General features: G+C 47.5%; 1 protein-coding gene across 2 annotated transcripts in view; it reads left to right on the plus strand.

The window, feature by feature from the left end:
* Window positions 1-25,522, plus strand: part of SLC6A11 (solute carrier family 6 member 11) — a 117,806-nt gene that overhangs the window by 23,260 nt on the left and 69,024 nt on the right. The window contains exon 5 of one of the 2 annotated variants that reach the window (XM_021069338.1): window positions 3,460-3,607. In XM_021069338.1, coding sequence (XP_020924997.1) covers window positions 3,460-3,607 — 148 coding nt within the window. The remainder of the gene's footprint in view (window positions 1-3,459; window positions 3,608-25,522) is intronic. The other variant, XM_021069339.1, reaches the window with a different exon arrangement.

The following is a 25,522-nucleotide window of genomic DNA, read 5'->3' on the forward strand; positions in this document are numbered from 1 at the left end:
CAGAGCGAGCCTTCTTTCTTTAGAAACTCAAGGTCCATGGCTAGTTAGAGTCAGTGCTGGTAAAACCTAAAAGAAAATAGTTTGAGGATGTTTTCAAATAATGTCTGGTGGAACAAAAGAGCAATTCATCCTGCATCGCTTTTAGTAATCTGCTTCCCATTCTGGGAATTAGATTGTTCAATTAAGCGAGAGGGCCCTGAAACAGGCTGCATGACTCAAAAGTTTGCAGCATCCAAAATGTGGAAGTGAGGGGGCACGAGCCAGCTCAGTGCTGGCAGGTCTGCCCCCTTCTTTCTCTCTCTGTCCCGGTACGGTTTCCAGTTTTCAGATTCTTTGCTCAGAAAACAACTGCAGCAACAAGAGGGCGTGTGCATGCGTGCGCGCGCTTACTCACGTGCATGTGCAGCCCTGCTAGACCTGTCTCTGTTTCTTGAATGGAGAATTTGGAGTCCACAGTGGACAGGACAGAGCGAACCAGGGCATTTCTGCCGTGGCCGCTTTCTTTCCTGCTCTGGGTTGTCCTTTCCCATTCACCAGCTGATGGGCAGTTTGTAAGGTAGTGGTGTATGTCCTTGGCTATGAGGCTCTTAGGCTGGAGACAAGGGGGTCAGTGAGCATCCTGATGTTCCTGCAGAATTTTGAGGGTGAGTGGGCGTGTAAGAGTTTTTCTCAAGGGAGAAAATCCATCCCGTCAGTAGCTTCCCAATGGACTCCTAATTCCCTCTCCAGGTCCGCTCCAAAAAACAAACAAACAAACAAACATACACAAAACCATCTTGGAGTTTGTAAATCATACCTTCATTACCAGGAAATTGTACTTTCACAGTGGTGCCCACGCCTTGCTGTGCATGAGCCATCCTTGGGTCAATGTAGCAAAAGTACAGCTTCCTGGAAACTGTTCTCAAAGAATTTGCACTCCATGGGTTCAGGCTGGGGCACAAGAATTTTTGTATTTTTGTCAATCCCCCCACAAGGACCACGCTCTAGGTCCTGCTGCTCTGTTATAATAATAGATAATCTTGAAGGTTTCATTTAATATGGCCTATAATTTTAAAATGAATTAAAGCCAAAGACTGCCAAGACATAAGAAGCAAATGAAATAACTGTTATAACTAAGTGGTCTTCTTTCTTTCTCAAATAACTTGGACTTCTTTTTGCCCAGCTTTTCCTAGTGCAGGGCAAGAGCCATACCATGCATGCCTTTTTATCCTCACTGCTAATATAGTGCCTGGTGCCTAGTAGATGCTCAATAAATATGTGTTTAAGTAAATGTTCTCCCTTTAGACTACAAGTCTGAGCTGGTTTCCTTTTGAGTAAATCCCTGACTGCATGCAGCCCAATTTTATTTGGGGGCCAGCCCGATTTGTCCAACAGGGACTGGGGCTGGAGGGAGCCTGCGGACCAGCACTAATTGGTGTCATTGAGTAATTAACACAGAATCAGGCCCCAAGTGGATTCCCAGGGAGAGACACTGAGGGAGGCTTTCATGCTCGGTGGGATGGGAACTGCTTTCTTAAAGGACATTCCCAGAGTACCCATGTGACTGGCATGGTCCAATAGGGGTGATTTGGCAGCTGGAATGGGGTTCATGGAGTGGGTTTGGAGGGGGGTTGTGTTGGTGCCATGGTTTTGCACAATATGGAGTGTGGTGAGTCTGACTTCAGAGAAACACAAACCCCAGGATGGGCTCTGGGAGCCAGGCCAGTGTCAACTCTGAAGGCTGGATAGGTCCTGAGGAAGGGCTGTGGTTGGTCACATTGGCTCAGCACACCCAGGGTGTCTGCTGTCCTGTGGCTGGGCCCTCTGGGACACCCCTCCCTTTGGCATGCTGATCAAGGCTCCCAATGATTCCTTCTCTGCTTCTCTTTCTTGCTTTTCTCGTCCGGCCCCTGGGCTCCAGCGTTCCCCAAGTATCCCATGCTCTGTGTTCTGGCCTTTGCTCATGCTAGTTCCCAGACCTACTACAGCCTTTACTCCCTCCTTCTCCTGGTAAACTCTACCTTCCTTCAAAGTCAGGTTTAAATAGTACTTCTTCCAGAAAGCTTTCTCTGACCTGCATGCCAGTCAGGATAGCTTGGGTTATACTACAGTAACAGAGATCTTAGTAACTTGAAGCAACATTGAAGCAACAGAGTTTCTTTCTTCTCTCTCTCTCTCTTTTTTTTTTTTTTAATGAAATATTCCTTAAATTCTGCAGTGCTTTACAATTTTCACAAGTTTCAAGGAGTTCCCATTGTGGTTCATTGGGTTAAGAACTTGACTAGTATCCATGAGGATGCAGGTTTGATCCCTAGCCTTGCTCAGTGGGTTAAAGATGTGGCATTGCTATGAGCTGTAGTGTAGGTCACAGATGTGACTTGAATCTGGCATTGCTGTGGCTGTGGTGTAGGCCAGCAGCTGCAGCTCTGACTGGACTCCTAACCTGGAAACTTCCATATGCTACAGGTGCGGCCCTAAGAGAAAAGAAGTTTCATACACATGATTTTATATAATCCCATAGTAACCATCTTTTTTAATCCCCCTCTACTACCTCTCCCCCCTACTCTCTCCCCACTGGTAACCCCTAGTTTGTTCTCTGTATCCGAGAGTCTGCTTCTTTTTTGTTTTATTCACTAGTATGATGCAGTGGAAATGAATCTGACTAGTATCTCTGAGGATGCGGGTTTAATCCCTGGCTTCACTCAGTGGGTTGGGGATCCGGATTGCCTTGAGCTGTGTTGTGGGTCACAGATGTGGCTCAGATCTCATATTGCTGTGGCTGTGGTATAGGCCGGCAGCTGTAGCTCTGATTTGATCCCTAACCTGGGAACTTCCAAATGCCACGAATGCGGCCCTAAGGCAAAAAACCCCAAGAAAACAAACAAAAACAAAAGAATGATATCGTAGAGTATTTGTCTTTCCACAGAGCTTCTTTCTTGCTCATACATCATGTCTGATGGGGGCGTTGGGAGGCAGGTGCACAGAAGGTCTTGTAGTCACTTAGGAACCCGGACTGCTAGAGGTCCACCTTGACAGGCGCTTCTGTTACGATGGCAAGACTAGAGCAAAGAGAACATGGCAAACCACACCCCCTGGCTCTGAATGCTTCTGCCTGAAATGACATGTGTGTCATTGGCCAAAGCAAGTCCTCTGGCCCCTGCTGAGTTCAGTCCTGCTGTCTCTTGGCATCTCTGAGGTAGGCTGGGTACTTCTTGGTCTTCCCAAAGCCCCTGTGCATCTTCCAGTGTGGCCCCTACCATACTCTTCCATAACCAACTGCTAATCAGCCCACCTTTCTCCCACACAGTGAATCCATGAAGGCTGTTCCTTTCCGAGACCCCCAGGCCCAGCCCTGAGTTTGGCCCAGAGGAGACGCTTAGCAAATGATGGGGGCCAGGAGGGCTGTCCCTGTCCCTCTGAGCACGTGCTTTGCCCAGTGTGGGATCAGGCTGGGCTGTCTCCAACCCCCATGACTCTCAGCCCTCCGTTCTGTAGGCGCCGGGTCCTGGCCATCTCAGATGGGATCGAACACATCGGGAACCTTCGCTGGGAGCTTGCCTTGTGTCTGCTGGCAGCCTGGACCATCTGCTACTTCTGTATCTGGAAGGGGACCAAGTCCACAGGAAAGGTAAGAGGTGGGCCATCAATGAGCCATGGGCAGGGGACCGGACGAGTTGTCCCCGTACAAGCGCACAGGTGGCCCAGAGAGTGCCAGGGCCCAGGTTGCAAAGGCCAGCTCTAAGTTGGGGGCTAGGAGGAGCGCTGGACAGGGAGTCCATTCAGGAGCCCAGAGCTAGAATCCCAGTCCACCATCTAACTTGTCACATATCTCAGGGCTTTTCACTTCTACCTTCTGAGCCTCAGTTTGCTCACCTGTGAAATAACAAAGGTCTGTCCTATTTTCTTATTGAGTTGAGAGTCATATAAGGAAAGAAGAATTACGGTGCTTTCGAGGAGTTCTAATTGTAGCTGAGCTGGTTAAGAATCCAACATAGTATCTGTGAGGACACAGGTTTAATCCCTGGCCTTGCTCAGTGGGTTAAGGATCCGGCATTGCCATGAACTGTGCTGTAGGTCACAGATGCGACTTGGATCTGGTGTGCTGTGGCTAGGGCACAGACCAGCAGCTGTAGCTGCAATTTGACCCCTAGCCTAGAAACTTACATATTCCGCCAGGGCAGCCATTAAAAAAAAAAAAAAAAAGAAGAAGGAAAAAAAAAAAAACCAAGTCAAGGGAGAAAAGGGACGTCCGATGAGTACAGTATCTGTGCCACAAGGATCAGTAGAGGTTGTAAGTGTGTAGCTTGTGGCCAGGTCCAGGCCACTCGTGTATTTTACTTTAAAAACAGGAGTGGAGGTGGGGAATATTAGTTACCATGATTGAGAAATCAGGAAATTTCATGTGAAATATGTACAAAAAGATATATGACTCTGTGATCTCTTAGAAAGCTGAAAGATGGGACATCACTGGGCTTGCAGTCCTATGGGGCAGCATTGGCGGAGCGGAGCAGCAGCCGCCTCCTCTGGGGATACTTGGTCGGCTACAGTCCCCACCATCCCCTATCACCCCTGATGCTGTGGCCGAGTGTCAATGTATTAGTTTCTTCTTTTGTGATACTCATTTTTGGTTGTGAAAAACAGGAAAAGAAGGCTTTGTTTTAATGCCTGGTCACCTTGACTGTGTCACTCGTTCCCTGTCCGCTTCGGTAGGCAGTTGCCCATAAACTCCATTCTAAGCCATTGGCTGTGGCAGGGGCTATAGACAAGCGTCCAATGAAAAGGAATTTAACAACCCTGGGGTTGTTTACAAAGGATGGTCCCCTCAGCTTTTATAATGGTAGGTGGCATGAAGAGGAAATTCCTAGAATATGAGAATTGGGTGGACCTGCAGTCGTGAAGTTAGGAAAACATAGAAGAGATCACCCCAAACCCTGAGCCCTGGACTATAAGGATGCTGAGGACGTTCTAGAAAGTAATTATAAATATGCATGGGGGACCGTGAACAGATATGCTCATGTCCCTTCAGCCAAGATGATTTTGCTGATCTTTTGCTTTCTCTGGTTTGTATCATAAAGACAATAGGATTTTTCTGTTTTTACAAATATAAAAATCATTGTGTCATTGATCTCCTACTTAAGACTACGTGAATACTTCTCCCACCCACTCCTTGCAGCCTCTCTGGCTAAAGGAGAGGAGGCGGACTTGAGGGGCCAGGGGCCTGGAGTCAGGGTCCACTTCTCAGGGCTGCCTCTCACTGCCTGTGACCTTGGACACATCACTTGACTTCTCTGTTTTCCTCTTGTGCAAGGCGGGGATTGATAAGTGAGCCCATCTCCTGGGGTAGCTGCAGCAATGAAATGTGAGGCTACATATTCAGCACCTAACAGAATGCAGACCTGATTGCACGTGCTGAATAATGGTGATTTTAAAAAATCCTGTTATAAAATTTATTCGTTCAAGAAGTCATTTCTGAGTATCTGCTTGATACCTTGAATTATTCAGTGAGTGTCTAACGATGAATGAAACACAGCCTCTACCCCACCCAGATGACTCTCGAAAGTGCTTTGTGAACCATAAGGAGAAGGGAGGAGGTGTCAAGGTTGGTGCCATATGATTATTGCTTTTCCTACTATTACCCCCTTGCAGAAGCTCATGCTGAGCCAATGGGGCTTGGCTGGGTGGTGCTTGTGCACGGTTGTGAGGAAGGCTGCATGGATGAGGTTTTGGTGCATGCACACACACACGGGTTGTCCACGAGCATGTGTGACCTTGAGCTTTAGGGCCTGGATGTGGGCCATGGCAGAATTCGGTTCCACTCAGTCGTCAGGAGGAAGCTCAGTCCACTTGCCATGGGCTGAGCCCTTGAGCCTGGGTGTCAGAATCCCAAGGCAGGGACCAGGTTTCAAGGAAGGACCAGCAGGCTCCCTTCTGAGAGATTTCAGAAGAGGTTTAGGGAAGTCAAGATCATGGTTATTGAGTGTTTCCCTTGCCCATTCCATTCAGAACTTGAAACAGCCTCATGATGAAGGGGTGGCTACCATGATCTCCATTTTACAGATTATGAAACTGAGGCTCATTAGATTACATAACTTGCTTAAGGACCCTCAGGTAGGGGAGGGAGGGCTGGGATTAATCACAAGCCTTGGTGACTGCATAGCCCATGCCTCTGGATGAGTGCACCATCATTCCTGCTGTGTGTGACATGGGTACAATGACAGTTTCCTTATGGATTGGTTATGAAGAGGGTGTTAATGAGATAGCCTAGCACATAGTAGGTGCTCAGTCATTGTTGGTTGCAGCTGTATCTAAATGGTGCTATTAAGGGAAATGCTGGGGTCATATGAGCAATTCACTTTCCCTAAAAACTGGGTTTCATGGGCTTTTCTGTGTTCTGAGCCCAAGGCCAGGGTACATGTTGAGGATGAGATGTTGTTTGCTGGATCTCCGAGGTTTCTTAGAGATTAACTGGTCCATCCACACCCTTATTTTACAGATGAGGAAACTGAGGCTTAGCGAGCTGAAGGGATGTGTCAGGTCAGGAGCTAGTCTAGTGGCCTAGCTCCCTCGCTATAGATAAATGATGAGGTTCTGGGTGTCACACCTGACAGTTCGGGGAGCAAGGAGACCTCGGATCAGCACTTGGGCTCTTTAGAGGAGGGTCCGATGCTTTAGTGACTATTTATTACTCCCCTCACCTTGGACATGAGCCCAGTGTCCAAAGGCTTTTTGGATTTTGGATAAAAACAGCTAAAAATAAACACAGGGTCATCTTCCTGAGTGGGCAGAGATTGCCCTTGCCACCTGCCTGCGGAACCCCAGCCAGAGCCACTCTCATGAGTCGGCTCAGGGAAGAGGGAAAGTTCTATCTTCCCACTTTTGTCCAGGCTTTTGTCCTGGCTTTTGTCCTGAACTGGCATTGCTTCTTCATCCCAAGTTGTAGCCCAGTCTCCATACCTGGGCCTCAGCAGAAATTTCTGAAATTTCATTACCTTGAGCAGAAGTTCCTGGCCCCATCCCATCTCCAAGGAAAAAGCTATAACTCAAATTTTAACTCAGTTGAATGAGGCCATCCCCTGCTCAGGGAGCAGATGCTGCAGGCTCATCCTGGTAGGTGGTTTTCTAAGTGGGGATTTGGGATCAGGTCACAGACAAGTAGCTGACAGATGAGGCCAGGGCAGGTGCCCAGGTGAAGGTGTGGCAGTCCTCTCCAGTGGCCTAAGGGACAGTGTGTGGGCCTTGAGGCCGTGTTGGCATCAGTGTCCCCCATAAGGACAACCATTGCCTGTGACCTTCAGCTCTATCTCTTCCTATGCCGTCCTCTCTGCTTTCCAACCTTCTGATGTCACAGAGCCCAGCACTCAGAATCTGCAAGGGTCCAAGTGAGCAACCCGCACTCTCAGAGGAGGCTGCTCCAGCTGGAGAGAGTAGCTGGGTTCCAGCTTCAGTACAAAGCCACACGATTGTTGCTTAATAAACTCTTGTGGAGTGGATGGATTCTGCCTGGGCTGGGGCCCCCGTGAGGTGCTGGGATGCACTGGAGAGGATGGGGGACAGTCCTGCCCCCACAGAGGTATGCTGCCTCTGAGGGCGGGCACAGACAGATATGCAGTTATGATTCCGCTTGTTAGTGCTGGCATTAAACAACAGAACGATTAGAGAACCAGGTCATGTGAGCATGAGGGTTCTAATGGTGGAGACTGGCTTGAGAATGCCAGAACATAGCATGTCTGAGCTGGAAGAGTTTACGTCCAAACCCTATTATAAAAATAAGGAAGTGGAGGCCCAGAGAGGCCGCAAGATTTGCCCAAGGCCACCCAGCTTGGAAGGAGCAGAGCAGGGAGTCAGATTCAGGTCTGTCTGTCTTCCCTAAGCTTGGTCCTCTTCTGTTCTACTACATGCAGCTGAGGGATCGTGTGCAGGCTCAGGGAGAGCACATGGATCCGATTGCTGAGCGTGTGGCAGGTGCTTAGTAAGCCATTTATTTTCCTGCCCCAGTTTTAGTTTGACACAGTTATTCTTCCTCTCTGTCCTGACAACACTGGAAATTCCCAGAAGTCTGGATTTAAAAAGTAAGTAAGAACATCTTTCAATTGTCTGTTAAGTCTTAAGAAAATGTAGGATTCTGAAACACTTGATTTCTTCAGGAGGAAACTCTAGGCTGTTTATAGCTTGTCATCTTCTGGATGATAGACAGGTTTCAAGTGACAAAGATGTAGAGACCTCTTTTGATTTTCCTGTGTCCTTGTTTTGTTTGTTTGTTTCCTTTTTTTTTTTTTTTTTTTTAAGGGCCGCACCTGAGGCATGTGGAGGTTGCCAGGCTAGGGGTCCAATCGGAACTGCAGTCGCCAGCCTACACTACAGCCACAGCAACTTGGGATCTGGGCCATGTCTGCGACCTACACTACACCTCACGGCAATGCCAGATCCCCGACCCAGTGATCGAGGCCGGGGATCGAACCTGCATTCTCATAGATACTAGTCGGATTGGTTTCCACTGTGCCACGATGGGAACTCTCTTCTTTTTGTTTTTAAATAATATATTTTTTTAAAAAAAAAAGAACATATTTTTTAGAAGGTTTTAGGTTCGCAGCAAAATTAAGCAAAGTAGAGGGATTTCTCATATATTCCCTGTCCCCACACTGCATAACCTCCTCCATTATCAGTATCCCCCAGGAGAGCAGTGCATTTGTTACAACTGATGAACCTACATTGACACATTGTAATCTCCCAAAATCCTTAATTTACATTAGGGTGTTGTACATTCTGTGGGTTTGAACAAATGCGTAATAACATGGATCTACCATCAAATCATACAGAATAGCTCCACTGCCCTCAAAATGCCATGCTTTACCTGTTCATCTCCTTCCTGTTCCCACCCTGGAAACTACCAAAAAACAATCTTTTTGCTGTCTCCATAGTTTGGGCTTTTTCAGAATGTCATATCCTTGGAATCATACTGTATGTAGCTTCTTTATTTTTATTTTTTTATTTTTGTCCTTTTAGGGCCACACTGGCGGCATTTGGAGGTTCCCAGGCTAGGGGTCAAATTGGAGCTGTAGCTGCCAGTCCACACCACAGCTACAGCAACACTGATCTGAGCCACGTCTGTGACCTATACTGCAGCTCACGGCAACACCACATCCTTAACCCACTGAGAGAGCCCAGGGGTTGGACCCGTGTCCTCATAGATACTAGTCAGGTTCATTACCACTGAGCCACAACGGAAACTCCCTGTATGTAGCTTCTTTAGATTGACTTCTTTCACTTAGTAATGTGCATTTAAGTTCCCTTTATGTCTTTTCATGGCTTGCTAGCTCATTTCTTTTTATCACTGTGTAATATTCCATTGTCTGGATGTACCACAGTTTGTTTATCCATTCACCTATGGATAGACTCTGGGTGCTTCCAAGTTTGACAATTATGAGTAAAGCATTTGTATACCAGTATTTGTGTGAGCATAAGTTTTTTACTCCTTTGGATAAATACCAAGGTAAGAGTATATTTAGTCTTGTACAAAACCACCAAACTATCTTCCAAAGTGGCTGTGTAATTTCGCATTCCCACCAGTGTATAAGAGAGTGTCTGTTGTCAGTGTTTTGGATTTGGGTCATTCTAATAGGTATGTACTGGTATCTCTTTATTGTTTTAATTTGCATTTCTCTGATATCAGGTGAAGGTGAGGTGTCTGTTAAGGTCTTTGATCCATTTTGTAATCAGTTGTTTGTTTTCTTATGGTTGAGTTTTCAGAGCTTATTGTGATTTTTTTTAGGATAACAGTCCTTTATCTGATGTGTCTTTTGCAAATATTTTCTCCTGGTCTGTGGGTTGTTTTCATTCTTTTGACATTACCTTGTGCAGGACAGAAGTTTTTAATGTAATGAAGTCCGGCTTATCAACCAGCTCTTTCATAGATTGTGCTTTTGGTGTTGTACCTTACCGAAAGTCTTTGCCATACCCAGAGTCATCTAGGTTTTCCCTTATCTTCTACGAGTTATATAGTTTCGCATTTTACATTTAGGTCTGTGATCCCTCTTGAGTTAATTTTTGTGAAGGGCGTAAGATGTGTGTCTAGAATTATTTTTGCATGTGGATGTCCATTTGTTGAAAAGACTGCCTTTGCTCTTTCCCTATTTTTTTATTTGTCAACCAAATCCATCTTGCCCATCCCTGCCACCAGGTCCTCCATCTGGTCTCAAGGGCCTGAAACCACTAATTCATTTTGACAACTTCTCCCTTAACCTCTCATCAAATCATTTCCAGGGTATAATCACCCTGGAAAAAAACCTGTCCTCTCCATTTTTATTGTCCATCCATCTACTCACCCTCCCACTTGGACATTCAACAAATAATGAGCCCTTAGTAGCTCCCCAGAACTTCCAGGGTGAAAAATGCTCTTAGAATTTCCCTTTCATACATATTGCTAACCTGCAGAGTGACATAACTGAAATCGTTTGTAGTCTAAGAAACAACAATTTCAAATAAATTCAAGGTGTTCCTATGTTTATTCTTTATCTTACTACAGCGTGGAAGCAACATTAGGGTTTTGCCTTATTTTCCTAGTACCTGCTGTGCATATTTGTTGAAGACTGAAAAACTGGTCCTTACTTTGTGTCCTCTTGTGGCTTTGCTTGGCCTTAATCTGATCCAGGAATCAGCCAGCACTGGCCTTAGGGCCAAATCCCACCTAGGGCCTGATTTTGTAAATAAAGGTATATTGGAACACAGCCACATTCCTGTCTTTCTGCATGGCCTACAGCTGCTTTTGTGCTAGTACAATGGCAGAGTTGAGTAGTTACAACAGAGTTTGTGTGACCCAGAAAGCCTAAAATATTCACTATCTGGCCCTTCACAAAAAAAAGATCATCTATCTCTAATCTATTAAACTAATTCATGCAAACTGTTTGCCATATAACAAGAAACTAACATCTAAATTGCTGTCACCCAGGGAGTTCCTGTTGTGGCTCAGTAGGTTAAGAACCCGACTAGTAACCATGAGGATTCGGATTCAATCCCTGGCCTCACTCACTGGGTCAAGGATGTAGCGTTGCCGTGAGCTGTGTTGTAGGTCACAGACTTGGCCTGTAGCCTGAGTTGCTGTGGCTGTGGTGTAGGCCAGTAGCTATGGCTCCGATTTGACCCCTAGCCTGGGAACTTCTGCATGCCACAGGTGCAGCCCTAAAAAGAAAAAAAAAATTACTGTCACCCAAAGCATGAACCATTTGAGAGGCTGAAAGGTTACAGTGATGGTTTGCAATGGTGAGTTTTCCAAAGGACGCTTAAAAACCTCAACCCAGCCTTTCCAGCTCCCAAATATGCTGGGGTTTGTTTTGTTTTGTTTTTTATCTAAATGCTCATTTGCTGTAGATGTTACTCATTTATTCTTTTATTCATCCAGGAAGTGTTTACTGCTCACCTATTAGGTGCCAGGTACCAGTCTGGGGGCTCTTTTCAGTGGTGAGTGAACCAGCCAGTGAAGCTGTCAGTGGGGGAGAATGAGCAGCTGTGGAAATGCTGTGGGCGGAGAGCAGGGGCCTTGAGGGGAAGAATGAGGGTGGGACACCTTAGGGGGGCCCAGGGAAGGCCTCCCTGACAGGGACCCCCATCTGTAATGGGAAGGGTGGGAAGGGATTGGCAGGTGAACAGCGCAAGTGAAGGTGGAAAGGACCTGGTGAATCTGAGAGGTGAAGCCAAGGTGGGGTGAGATGGAGTCAATGTTGGCACGTGGTGGGGCAGGGGTTAGACCTCCCAGCTGTGGAGGGGCCAGGGACTTTATTTGAGGGCACTGGAGAACCACTGAAAGAAAGCTTTTAAGTAGGAGTGGTGTGACCTGACTTTCATCCTTGAAAGCTGGCTCTGGCTATTCATGAGTGGATGGGTGGGGACAGAGGCTGTGGCAGCCGTGTTAGTGGGTGACCAGGGCAGAGGTGCAGTGGGAAGAAGAGCAGTAGTCAGATCAGAGACACCTGTTGGTGTGGCCTCATCGCCCTGTGAGGAGTTTGAGGCCTTTCTCTTTTTGGACTTTGAAGGGGGTGACTGGCCCTGCTCTTGCCTAGACACTCTGCTCTCTGCAGGAAAGCCAACCCTGCCCACCACAGTCAGGTGTCCCCTGGCGCTGCTCCGCTCCCTCCCCGGCTGGCTCCTTGCTCTGTCCCCCTGCCTGTCCCTTCTTCTGTCCTCCTCTTGGCAGCAGATGATTTATGGATTTTTCCCTCTCATTTCCTGGTCTCCAGGAGCAGGGCTTGGGAGGGGAGGGTGCTACCAGAACAATTGTGGTCCCTTCCCTCCTCCTCCAAGTACCACTTTAAAGGAAGCTGCAGGATTAGCCGAGATTTTAAGAAGAATCCTGTCTTTTCACTGCTTTAGGGCACTGTTTTTATTCTTTTCAGAGTGCCAGGACACCAAGGCAGGAAAAAAGAAAACACACACACAGACAGATGCACTCATACAGAAACAGCTGCAAATAGCCTTAAATTGATTTTTTTTTCTTTTTCTTCCTTCGTTCATCAACGAGCAGAGGAATTGGAGGTGGTACAAGGACTCTTTTTTTTTTCTTTTATGAAATATAGTTGATTGACAATATTACATTTTTTTTCAGATGTACAACCTAGCGATTCAATATTTTTTATAGATTATAGTCCATATAAAGTTATTGTGAAATATTGACTATATTGCCTGTATTAACACCCTTGTAACTAATTTATTTTATGCCTGGTATTTCGTACTGCGTAATCCCCTTCACCTATCTCACCCCCTTCCTCCTGGTGACCCTTGGTTTGTTCTCTGTATCTATGAGTCTGTTCCTGTTTGGTTGTATTTGTACAAGGACTCTTTTCTTTTTTTGTAATTGAAGCGTAGATGATTTACAATGTTGTGTTAGTTTCTGGTGTACAGCAAAGTGATCAGTTTTATGTGTACATATGTTATGTACATACATATATGTATTCTTTTTCACATTCTTTTCCACTATAGGTTATTATAAGATATTGAATACAGTTCCTTGTGCTACACAGTAGGGTCTTGTGGTTTATCTGTTTTATATAGTAGTGTGTATCTGTTAATCCCAAACTCCTAATTTATCCCTCCTCCCCCTTTCCCCTTTGGTAACCATGAGTTAGTTTTCTATGTCTCTGAGTCTGTTTCTGTTTTGTAAATAGGTTCATTTGTATCATATTTTAGATTCCACAAATAAGTGATAGATGATATTTCTCTTCCTCTCTCTGAGTTACTGAGTATGATAATCTCTATGTCCATCCATATTGCTACAAATGACAATATTTCATTGCTGAGTAGTATTCCATTATGTATTTAAATATGCCACATCTTCCTTATCCATTCATTTTTATCCATCCATGTTGATGGACATGTAGGTTGCTTCCATAGTATAATGACTCTTAAACAGTGTGTCCTCTGCATGATGATAATGGTAAGGCACATGTTTTAAGTGGCACTTTGACCCAGGCCCTGGCTTAAGGCCCTTGCTACATTAACCCATTGAGTCCTTACAGCAAGGCTATAAGAAATGAACTATTGCTAGACCCATTTTGCAGATGAGACAAAGGTTTAAGGGCTTAAGCTGCTTGCCCAAAGATCATGGGAGATCAGGTCCCTTCAGGATCAGGGAGGAGCAGGGTGGGGCCGTTGGCAGGTGAGGGTGCCTGCTCAGCCAGCTTATCCTAGAGTTGCCAGTTGGTGATGCAGCCTGAGGGGCCATCAGCAGCTCCTCCCCTGAGTGTGTGCCTTTTCCTCCCTCCCTCCCACTACCACCAAGGCGGGTTGGAGTTGCCAGCAGAGAGCCATCAGGAGCGCCACACAGAAAATTTATTCTTCAGGAGCACCCTATAAAATGGCTAATGGATTCAATGAGGCATAAAGCAGGAGTAAAGGGGGCAGGGGGAATAAAAGGGAAAGATGTGTGAAAGGGGAGAGAACAGGCCCAGGAAGGAAACTGGGCAGCGCTGTCTCTCGGCCCTCAAGTGGCCTTTGTTGCAGCCTGAAGCAAGCGGGACGGGGTTGGTGGTGGGGCTCTCCCAAAGCAGGCTGATGTCTGCATTCAGAGAGGAAACTAGAGCGTTCATGAGATGCATGCAGAGAGCCCTGCGGGAAGATCCCCTGCCTTCCACCCCCAAAGCCTGAGGACACCCGAAACCACTGCCGAGGGGCCTTTGTGCAGAGTTGGGAGCACTTCTCACACAACTGGTCTGGGGAGAGCCGAAGATTGTAACATTAAGTCAAAAGAGTTTAGCGTCTTGATTCAACCCTTTCTTTGGCCTTGAATGACAGCGTTTCACCTTTAGCGGGAACCCTGGCAGCGAGGAAGGTTGGAAAAGAGGGAAGCTTTGCAACTCAGTAATACCAGCTTTATTAAAGCACAAAGGCCCCCCAAAGTCCGAGTGGTTGCTGGGTGGGAGGGGCTCTGTGGGGCTGGCTGCCTCCTGAGAAAGCCTTCAGAGCACAGAGGGGGGCCCAAGGAGAGTAGGTGCTGTTAACCCTTCCAGAATACTCCAGGGACCCTGGCCCTGCCTGGAGCCCGTCCATGTACACCTGTCTCCCTGGGAAACAGGGAGCTTCCGTGTGGCAGCTCCAAGGAGTCAGTCAGATTTGTGCCTCACATGAGACCAAGCACCATGCCACTGGACTAAACCAGAAATGAGCATAGGAATTTATGTTGTGCCTGCTGGATATTAGCACCTTGCTGAGCACTGCAGGAGGGGAGTTTTAAAACTCAAGAACTGGGAGTTCCCGTCGTGGCTCAGTGGTTAACAAATCCGACTAGGAACCATGAGGTTGCGGGTTTGATCCCTGGCCTCACTCAGTGGGCTAAGGATCTGGGGTTGCCATGAGCTGTGGTGTAGATTGCAGATGCAGCTCAGATCCTGCATTGCTGTGGCTGTGGTGTAGGCCGGCGGCTACAGCTCTGGTTAGACCCCTAGCCTGGGAACCTCCATCTTCTGTGGGTATGGCCCTAGAAAAAAGACAAAAAACAAACAAACAAACAAACAAAAAACTCAAGAACTGGACAAAGAGAGCGAAGACAGAGCTAGCAATGAAGATGAAGAATGGAATGAGCTGGAGTTCCCGTCATGGCTCAGCAGTAACAAACCTGAGTAGTATCCATGAGGACATAGATTCTATCCCTGGCCCCCCTCATTGGGTTAAGGATCCAGAATTGCTGTGAGATGTGATATATGTTTCAGACATGGCTTGAATCTGGCATTGCTGTGGCTGTGGTGTAGGCTGGCAGCTATAGTTCTGATTCACCCCCTAGTGTGGGAACTTCCATAGGATAAGGGCATGGCCCGAAAAAGTAAAAAAAAAAAAAAACGAAACAAGCTGACTTTGGCATCAGGAGTCCTCCCGCCCCAAACTGCCAGCTGTGTGACTTAGTGCAGGCCACCATGACCCTCCTAGCTGTTCACGTCACTACATTTCTCTGGGCCTCAGTTTTCCCTCCTTTCAAGGGTAGTGCGACAGGTGCAGCAACAGGTGGGGGGCTGTGCTGATGTCACTATTAAGAGAACGTTTGAGGCAGGGGGGCCTGGTAGCCAGAGCATGCTGGCAGTAGGGAGGTCTGGGGCAGGGGTGACATGTGGGCTGGCTTTGACAGATGTGGTGGGAACAGTGACCAGCAAAGAGGCATCTGAGGACCAGTGAGAGATGGTGTGAGGCTACAAAGAATGCAGCTGGATGGCTGAGCTGGGGGCTGGCATGTTACAGAGGTGCCCACTTGCCAGGGGCCCAGAGGCAGCTGGCCAGCTCACTCCAGTGCAGCTGGAGTTGACAAGGACCACTGTCTCCCTCCAGATGCCTTCAGACCTCTCCCCCTACCTCTCTGGCCATCTTTGTCAGTCAGCCTTCAATCAGAGTGGCAGAACCAGGAGAAAGGTATCTAGAGATTCAGTAAGAGGAATTGGTGATGGTGGGGGCTGGCGGAACAAGTTTGTAATCTGGAGGGCAGGCTGCTACTTCTGCAGGAGCCTATGGCACTGCCCACAGGCAGAAGGCCATCATTAGGGAAACTGGTTCTCCCCTTAAGGCCTTCCAACTGATTGGGCCAGCTGGCCCAGGTCGTTTAGGAGAAACTCCCCTACTGAAAGCCAACTGATTATGGACTGTAATCACATCTAATGAAGCACCTTCACAGCAACACCTAGATTAGTGTTTGATTGAATAACTAGGGACTGGTTAGGTACCTTGCAAATTACAGAGCCTTCCCAGAACCTTCATCCAGGTGCACCCCACCTCCCATCTGGATGCTGGTGCCATTAGCCACCCTGGCCATGCCCAGGCCATGTGTCTACCACTGCCAGACTCTGCTTCCTTAACTGGGGCTTTCCTTGTGGAGCTCTTCCACTCAGACCTCTCCACTAGCTTCCCATCATCTCTAGCACTTAGTCTGATTTTTCAAAATTGCCCAAACAATAGTGTAAGAATATTTCAAAGTGAAAAATGGAGAATTCCCGGTGTGGCTCTGCAAGTTAAGAACCGGACATAGTGTACAGGTTCGATCCCTGGCCTCCATAGTGGGTTAAGAATCCAGTGTTGCTAAAAGCTGCTGTGTGGGTCACAGACAAAGCTCAGATCCCATGTTGCTGTGGCTGTGGAGTGGGCTTAAGTTGCAGCTCTGATTTGACTCCCAGCCCAGGAACTTCCATATGCCACAGGTATGGCCTAAAAAGAAAAAAAAAGTAGAAAATGGTCCCCCCAAATTGTTTCCATGTTGCTCTCCAACCCCTATACACATATAACCATAGTTTGTACCTTGTTTGATCATAACACGGTAGACTTTAAGGTGTTGCCTTTTTCATTTAACAATTCATCACAAAGCATTCTCCCTGCCCCCATTTTGCTCAAAGATGACTTTTAAATTCCGCTGAGTAGATATTTCATGACATCATAAACTCTACCATGACTATTGCAAGATGCGGCTTTTCCATGTCATTGAAAATGCTAAAGGAAATGCTTTATTCATATGGCTTTCCTTCTCTATGGAGATCATTTTTTGTTTTGCTTTGTTTTGTTTTGTCTTTTTTTTTTTTTTAGGGTAGCACCTGTGGCATATGGAAATTCCCATGCTCACATTGGAGCTGCAGCTGCCAGCCTACAGCTGCACCTGTGACCTATGCTGCAGCTTGTGGAAATGGTGGATCCTTAACCCACTGAGTGAGGCCAGGGATCCAGCCCATGTCCTCATGGATACTGGTTGGTTCTTAACCCCTTGAGCCACAATGGGAACTCCTGGAAGATCATTTTGATAGGAGGTTATAGGGTGGGAAACCTCTGCCAGAACCACCTGTCTTATCTGCCCAGAAAGTCTCTGTCCACTTCCTTCCCCCACCCCAATTCCCACAAGGCTGGGCCCCCCACCCGCTCTCTGCTCATGCCAGATGTCTTACCCCACCCTGCCCTGCCCTGCCAACATTCTGCTCATGTTCCAAGGCCCAGCTCACATCCAGTCTTGAGATTTGGCAAATGTTAGGACTGGGTGAAAGATTTGTCTCTCTCCCCGTCGGACCTGCCTCCCTGTCTCCCCCTTTCTGCCTGCCCTCCCTTCTCCCCATTCACTCGCAGGTGAACAGGGTGCCAAGCACTTGGTCCTCCAACAGCTCCTGCTTCCTCACCCCTCCAGGAAGCTTCATGGGCCCCTCTCATCCTCATCCTTCTCTTAACCACCCCAGTGGCTCTTGCTGGCAGCAGTGGCCAGCTGTTCTGAGTTTGCCTCTCAGCCTTAATGGCTGGGCTTGTGGGCCCAGAGATATTTCTTACCTGTAGAGCAGATGTTTATTAAACATGTCCTCTGCACCATGTCCTGTGCCCAGGACAACAGCTGTCAACTCTGAACAAAGTTTAGTGGCTAGAGTTTAGGCAGACGAGTAAACAGGCAGTTACAAAATAGTCCTGTGCCTGGGATAAGTGTGGCATCAGGAGGCAGTGGCATCCACACTGGCTGGTGAGGTACAGATGGTTATTAATTACCCATAGGTGGAGGAGAAAGGAGATTCCAGGTAAAAGGAACGTGTACAAAGGCCAAAGCTAGCTTACATCCCTCCCCTCCCCTCTCTTTTTTTCCTGCCCTCTTTCCTCTTCCTTGTATGTGTTGAGAGAGCATCCACTGCATGTCGGGGCGGGGGGGGCTTACACATTTCTCTGTCCCCAGGGTAACCCACCTGGTAGGTGCTGGGAACCATCACTTATTGATTCAATTAGCCAACAGGTGTGTGATGCCTGTCACATGCCAGGACCCATTTGATTGAGGTGAAAGTTCTAAAGCACTTCCTGGCAGTCATACAACCAAGCTCTCTCCTCCCTGCTCTCCCAGTGGCTAAAGAACCAGCAGAAGGAAAACCTGCCTCGGGGGGAAGGGGTAGAAAATGAGCCAGGGTTGATGGGAATTGTGTGAGATCTGTGTGCAGTATTAGGGGCAAGACCCTTTCTGGGGACGAGGAGCAAATGGTGGATGATCACAGGCAGAGGGGGATGCAGGGAAATGGGCAGGTGGCACAGAAGCTAAGGAGTGAGACCTCGGTTCAAGGCTCAGGTTCTCTCCCAAGCTAAGGAAACATCTTTTACAGAGAGCCTACTGTGTGCCTGACGTAGCACTTGACACTGTGTGTTCATTGTCTAATTAATATCACAACGGACGGTCAGGTGTGTGTCAGCAAGCCCACTTGAGAAATGAAGGCACTGAGTTCCAGAAAAGTAAGGAATATGTGTGCACAGATTACATAGCTAGTGCAGACAGGATTTGAACCCATGTTTGCCAAGGTGGATCCCCAAACCAGCATTCTACCCACTGGTGAAGTGAGAAGCCTTCAGTAGGAGATGAATGCCGAACCCTCAGTAAGTGGCGGTCCCAGAAGAACATTCAACAGCCCACATGCTCGCCATGTGCCTGGCACCATTGCTGGGCAGCAGGATGGGGACAGACTGAAGAGAGTGGAGCCAGGACAGGGCTTTAAATCACAGCTCTGCCTCCCCATGATCTTGGGTGTGGGCCTTCCTTTGCCTCCAAGCTGTTTCTCAGCCTTCACCGGGGCAGTAAGAGCACCCATGTGGTTGGGTTGTTATAAAGCCTCACTGAGTTGATGTCTGTAAATCACCTGCCTGGCACACAATAAACCCACAAATGACTTTTGTTTTCATTTTACGGCATGTCATTTCTACAAACTCATTGTCCATCTTAAAAGAGTTATTCATCTAGTAGGAAAGTAAGACTGGATTCACTCACCTGAAGATAATGAACAGGATTTTGTGGTATAGATTAATTGTCGAATGATGGCTTAGTCAGTATTGGTAGAGTTTGGATAAGAAAGTTGCTATGGCCTGGAATGATCCGGAAAGACTTCCTGGGAGAGGTGGGAGGTGAGCTTCATGCTAAAAGGACCACAACGTGGAGGGCTGGTCCAGCCCTTCCAGTTAAAGAGGGTAAGAAAAGGGAGTGTCTAAGGTGGCTGTGGAGGTTGGCAAGCGATAGTCTGGGACAGACTTCAGAGCTTCAGAGTCGAGCTGGACCAGGTCCCGAGGGAACTGAGAAGCCATGGAGATGGTTTTTGTTTTTGTAATTTTTAGAGCTGCACTTGCAGCATGCGACGTTCCTGGGCTAGGGGTCGAATTAGAGCTACAGCTGCCAGCCTACACCACAGCCACAGCAACGCAGGATCCGAGCCACGTCTGTGACCTACACCACAGCTCACGGCAACGCCAGACCCTTAACCCACTGAGCAAAACCAGGAATTGAACCCAAATCCTCACAGAGACTGCATCAGGTCCTTAACGCACTGAGCCACAGTGGGAATTCCAAGAGTTCTGGGGCAGAGCTGTATCTGGGGAGAGTAGAGGGGTCCCTGGCGGGCCTCACATTGCACTCTGTGCTGGGCAGCCTCTGTCTTCCTTCCTGTGTGTCAAGCCCCCCTTGAGTAGCAAATTAGAACCCCCAGTGAGAACATTAGAGCAGATGTTAATTCACTCTGTAGAGGCCAGGCGCCGTCTTTGTCCTGAATCGCAAGCATGTGTCACAGTTAGGACTGGCCCAGAATTCTGATGGTTATCCTATCAGCACCAGGAAGCCAGTGCTGACACCACACCAGCCCTGGTATCTCAGCCTTTACAAGCTCTGTTTATAGATCTAGTGCCTTGTTTATGATGAGGTTTGTAACATAACCTTCACCACCTTGATTGAGGTTTGTAACATAACCTTCACCACCTTGAAATGCAATCATAAATAATCTACCAGCACAGATAAGTTCAAGACAGTCTATAGAATACCTAGCTATGTTTTTAAGGAAAAGCAAAAGGAAGGAACTTATGATAAAACAATATTTGTCTCCATAGGTAATTGCTCAGGCCCACAGGCATAATGGAGTTGACAGATGCTGGCACCAACCTGGAGTGATTGCATTCGGCTGTAAAACAGGGGAGCTAAGTTTCCGCCGGCTGTTGCCAGTTTTTTTCCTCTATATTTTATGTCTTGAAATAAGAGCTTCCCCCATATATTTCTGTAGAATCCCCACAGACACCGCAATGACAAACATAGACTGATAGAAGGGGGTGGCTCTGGTCACTCGGGTGCCACCGGTGGCATTGCCATTAGTGACATGATTTTCTGAAATGATGGATGACATTTGGTAAGGTACTGAAGAAGGAATCCAGTCTACCTTCAATTTATATGGTAATTAGATTTCTGGGAAATTCAGTTTATATTAAAAAAGGTTATATGGAAAGCAGAGTCAGATTCTAGGCTTAATAATTATATGCAACACACTCATGAGTGTCTGGTGGCACATTTGGAAGTTATGAGAAATAGGGTAGTGTTGTGGGGGGACTGTCCCCATGCATGCAGGGGACATGCGTGGCCAGCCTTCCTAGGTCTCGGTCATTATATGCTGAACCTCAATCTTATGGTGCACTGCAATAGCCCTGTATGTCTCCAGGTTGCCATTAGAGGACAGTACTGCTTTTGCAGCAACTACCAAGTTGTATTAAATTGTTGAACCTTTGCAACAATCCTTTGCAGTAGATATCTTCATTCCCACTTTATGGATGTATACACCGAGGCTTGGAGAAGTGCCATAACCTGCTCCCCTTCCAGAACTGAGACCAGCGCCCTCTCTCTCTGCCTCCCCATTGCATTTAATACTGTGTTAGTGTTTTATGGAACCATGTGCCTTAAGATTACTTCAGCATGAGAGTTCCCGTCGTGGTTCAGGGGAAATGAATCTGACTGGTATCCATGAAGATGCGGGTTTGATTCCCCGCCTTGCTCAGTGGGTCGAGGATCTGGCATTGCCATGAGCTGTGGTGTGAGTTTTGGACATGGCTTGGATCCCGTGTGGCTGTGGTGTAGGCTGGCAGCTATAGCTCCAATTAGAACCCTAGCCCCTGGGAACTTCCGTATGCCGTGAGTGCAGCCCTCAAAAGCAAAAAGCAAAAAAAAAAAAAAAAAAAAAAAAAAAAAATTACCTCAGCATGCATTTATTAAACACCTACTGGATTACAGGCACCTTGGTAAGTCCTGGAGACATGGAGGCAAATATGTAAGATGTAGTCCTTGTGCAGCATGTGGGCTGGTACAGAGGGGAGATGAGCTGGGCATTCTTGGCTCAGGAAAGGAATAGAAAGGAGTTCAGGGTGGCCAGTGCACACTCCATGAGAGAGAACAGAGAAAGACCGGCTAGACTGCTAGGCAGGAGCTGGCTTATAAAGGGCTTGTAGGTGAGCCTGGTAAGAAGATGCAAGCAATAGAGAGCCACAGAGAGCTTAAGGCAGAGGGATGACATGACAAGGCTTTCTTTACAGAAAGGCCATTGTGGTCGTGGTGTGGGGAATGAGTACACAGGAGCTGAGACTGGGTTCCACATACCGGTCGTTCAGTGGGAGGTGGTGGCAGCTTTGAGGAGAGGTGAATTGTGCTTTGAGAAATACGCAGGGGTGAGAACCAGCCGCAGGTAACTGAGTGCAGAGGCTGCAGGAGGCCGAGAAGTCCAGGAGGAGAGTAGCTTCCTGGCTTGAGTGCTGTGCCTGGTGGTGGTGGTGGTGGGTGAGCCGAGGTAATGTCAAGGGAGGAAGAGGTTTGGCTAGAGGTAAGGGAGCGCTGCTTCTCTCTGGGCACCCGTTACATTTGCAATGCTTCTGCGACAGCCAAGTGGAGATGTTGGGTGGTGGACAGGAGGCCTGGGGCTCACAGAGATAAGGACTCCCCAGCATATGTGTTAGGATTTCTTCACCTGGGCCCATGAATATGTCAAGGGGCCCCGGAACTCCTGGAATTGTATAAAAATGTTGGGATCGTGTGAAGAAGTACATTTTTTGTGTGTGTGAGTCCACAGCTATCCTCTGACTTTTTTAAAGGGCCTGGGTCTCCCCAAAGGTGAGAAACCTCTGATAGGCCATATTTCACCTGATCTAAGTTATGGTGTTCTTTTATATACCAGAAGGTCTGTTGTGCTCTCCATTAAGAAGGACATTTATCAGAAGCAGAAATACTTCTGGTTAATCTGCTCTACATTTCCTTTAATGTTTGTTATTCCTGTGTCACACCTGAAATAACCATGCCAGACTCTTTGAAGATTCTTCCTCTTCCAAAGGGATTGGCAGAGTCCCCTGTCTGCAGGTGTGCTGTGTGAGGAATGGCAGGGATCAGCCTGTACCTTGCACGTTCTGCACTAACAGAATAATGGAGCTTTGTCTATGGCTGGGCATCTCTTTAGATCCATAAATACTTGCTTGTTTCTTTGCCAGAAAATATGGGATTATGATCATTTTTCTAATGATTTCTCATCGCTTTAGAGTATCAACTTTCACCCCCACCCCCGTCTGTAAAACACAGTGTAATCTTTTTAAAAGACATTCTAAACAGCAAACAGCAATTGATTTAAATGACATTAATTTAAAATGTTTTAACTAACAGAGTCTGTAACTCAATTGAAATGATGACAGTGAGATCAGCTCTGACCCAAGGGTCCCTCACATGAAGAGAGTGGTAACTACATTGCAGCTGCTACCTGGGCCAGGGGTGGGGGACAGATTTCAGAGGTAATAAGATAAATAGTGCTCAAAGCAGGCATCTTGGAGTTGAGGGAATTAAAGCTCTGGGGCAGGTGGGATACAAGGTAAGAATTCAAGAGAGGGATGAGAAGGGTAAAGACATGGGACTTGGAGAACTGAGAGGCAGAGGAGGCTGAGTTCTCCGGGAAGTAGAGACCAGCTGAGAGGTGGGATCCCCTACACTGGCCATGTCTGGTGGAGGAGCCTCAGTGCAGTGAAGGGCAGCAGGGCAGTGGATGCCCCCCAACTATGTATCTCTCTTTCAAAGTCTTTATTTATGAAGAGAGAGAGGCTGAACTCAAAGAGGACACAGTGAGGTGGTCACGTAGGTGACACCATTATCTGAGAGAGAGATGGCAGAAGGAGGAACAGGTTGAAAGTAACAGTTTTGGTTTTGAGCATGTGGAATTGTAGGTAGGAAATCCAGGTGTGTATACACATAAGGAGTTGAAAGTATGGGTCCTAAACTCAAGAGATACCCCTGGCCTAGTGAGAGACCTCAAAGATCGTCAGCTGGAAACATCACTGCCTCTGAAAACCATAGGAATAGGTAAGAAAAGCCACGACTGTGTAGAGAAAGAATAGAGGCAGGTGGAGGCCAGACTTCTGGAAGCAGCTTAGAAATCTGCAGACCGTAAGCAGCCACCACAAGAACTCAAGGGCAGGGCCTGCCCCTGGTTTCCTTTGCATCCTCTGTGCTACTGCAGTACCTGGCACATAATGGATGCTAGTCAAAGCTGGCTGGCTGGTTGGTTGATTAATTGATGGAAAGAATGTGTGAAGAAATGAACCTGTGAAAGACTGAAAAATAAAATCATGAGGAAAGAAATGCTGAAACCAGAAGCATCTAATGGGAAGACAATTTTTAAGCTGAGGACTGGGAGAAAAGGGCCAAGAAGCTATTAAGTTTGACTTAATGGGAGGCTCTGGTATCCTCTGGGGTGGCTTCTGAGTGGAGAGATGGAAGACAAGGCAGATCGCCATCAACTGAGGCAAGAACAGGAGGCAAATTATAGATTCTTTCAAGAAATGAATAGTTTGGGAAGGCACGTGTTACGACTTACCCAGATGGTCTGGAACAGATCTATGTTCCTCAAGATGCCTGAGCAAGGGCCCAGGAGGGCCCCAAGTTATTGGCCCGAGGGGTGGACAGGAGGCAATCTGTCTTAAAGAATGGGTGATGCTTACAGGACCCAGGCAGCATCTTCCCCTTGCTGGCTGCAGACACAGCTGCCAGGCATGGACTCTGTCCTGTCTCCTGCATCACCAAGAGCATGTGGAAGACTCGAGGAAGAGGGCATGGAGTGGTGCTTCTTGTCCAACTGCCTCCCTGTGCTGGTGAACCCCTGCCTGGGATTTAATGGTGTGCTTTCATAGTGTGCCCTTGGTCGCCATGGCGACACAAGCCTTCTCGTCCAAGAGAGATGGATGGTGTTTAAATCATTATTAGCCAGGGTACCACTGTGTTTTCCAGACAGTAAATAATAGCCCCTAATGCTGGTGGAAGCTTGGCAGGGGCCTGCATGGAATATTTATGTCACTTGGGCTGTTCGGGGATTTGTTTTCATTTGTGGTCTTCATGGTGGAGCAATGTAAAAATCAATAGCATTGACTCCCTAGCTAATCTTAATTCACCATGAAATAGGCTTAAACACCAGACTCCCCCTTCCATTGAATTTTTTTTTTTAGCTATCCTGTGGACGGGAACTTGAATTGAGCTCAACCATCTTCATGAGTATGGTTGTTCTTTAAGTCCTTGTCCCCTCTGGGCCCAGGTTCCCTGCTACCATACAGTTCTTGTTTCTTTCCTAGAGGTGAGGTTCCTAGGCTGAAGTGCCCCATGTGCTGACACTTCTTGCCCTAAGAAACTTACTCACCCAACGCTTCCTAGATCGGGACTCCTTGGAGAAAAAGGACAGCCTGTCCCAATTCAAAACCCAGTCCCAGGAGGACCTTACTAGTTATGCCACTGCCACCTGAGCTGCACTTCCCTGAGCCCACACTGCTGCTGTCCCCCGAATGATCTGTCATCATGACTGTTGGTGCCTGAGGCCGGCTCATTCGTCAGCATGATCTCCGAGACCCGTGCAGGACCTGGCACCCAGTGGGCTTAATAAATGGCTGGTGAATGGAATGGAACAGAAAGTCCTTTCCTTTCAGATGGAGAGACTCGAGCAAGAACAGAGACTGTTACACCGAAAGCCCATTGTAGACACATGGGACGATGTCCTGTCTTGTTCTATTCATTCTCACTGCGTTATTAGGGTCTGAATGTGCTCATTCACCAACTGTTTCGAGTCTACGTAGGCCTCTGCGAGAAGTGGTCAGAGCCCTCAAAGATGAGGCCCTTACCCTTAGTAGATCCCAACCTAGAGGTGGCGTGTGTACAAGAGGATAGAATGAGAAAAGTCTCAGTTACAGGAGAGCTGTTGACTAAGGGCTGCTGTGCCTGGTGCTGTGTAGACACTGCCTCATGTAGTTCTCACATGTGGCAGTGAAATGG

The sequence above is a fragment of the Sus scrofa genome, chromosome 13 (assembly GCF_000003025.6).
Source record: "Sus scrofa isolate TJ Tabasco breed Duroc chromosome 13, Sscrofa11.1, whole genome shotgun sequence".
Lineage (NCBI taxonomy): Eukaryota > Metazoa > Chordata > Mammalia > Artiodactyla > Suidae > Sus > Sus scrofa.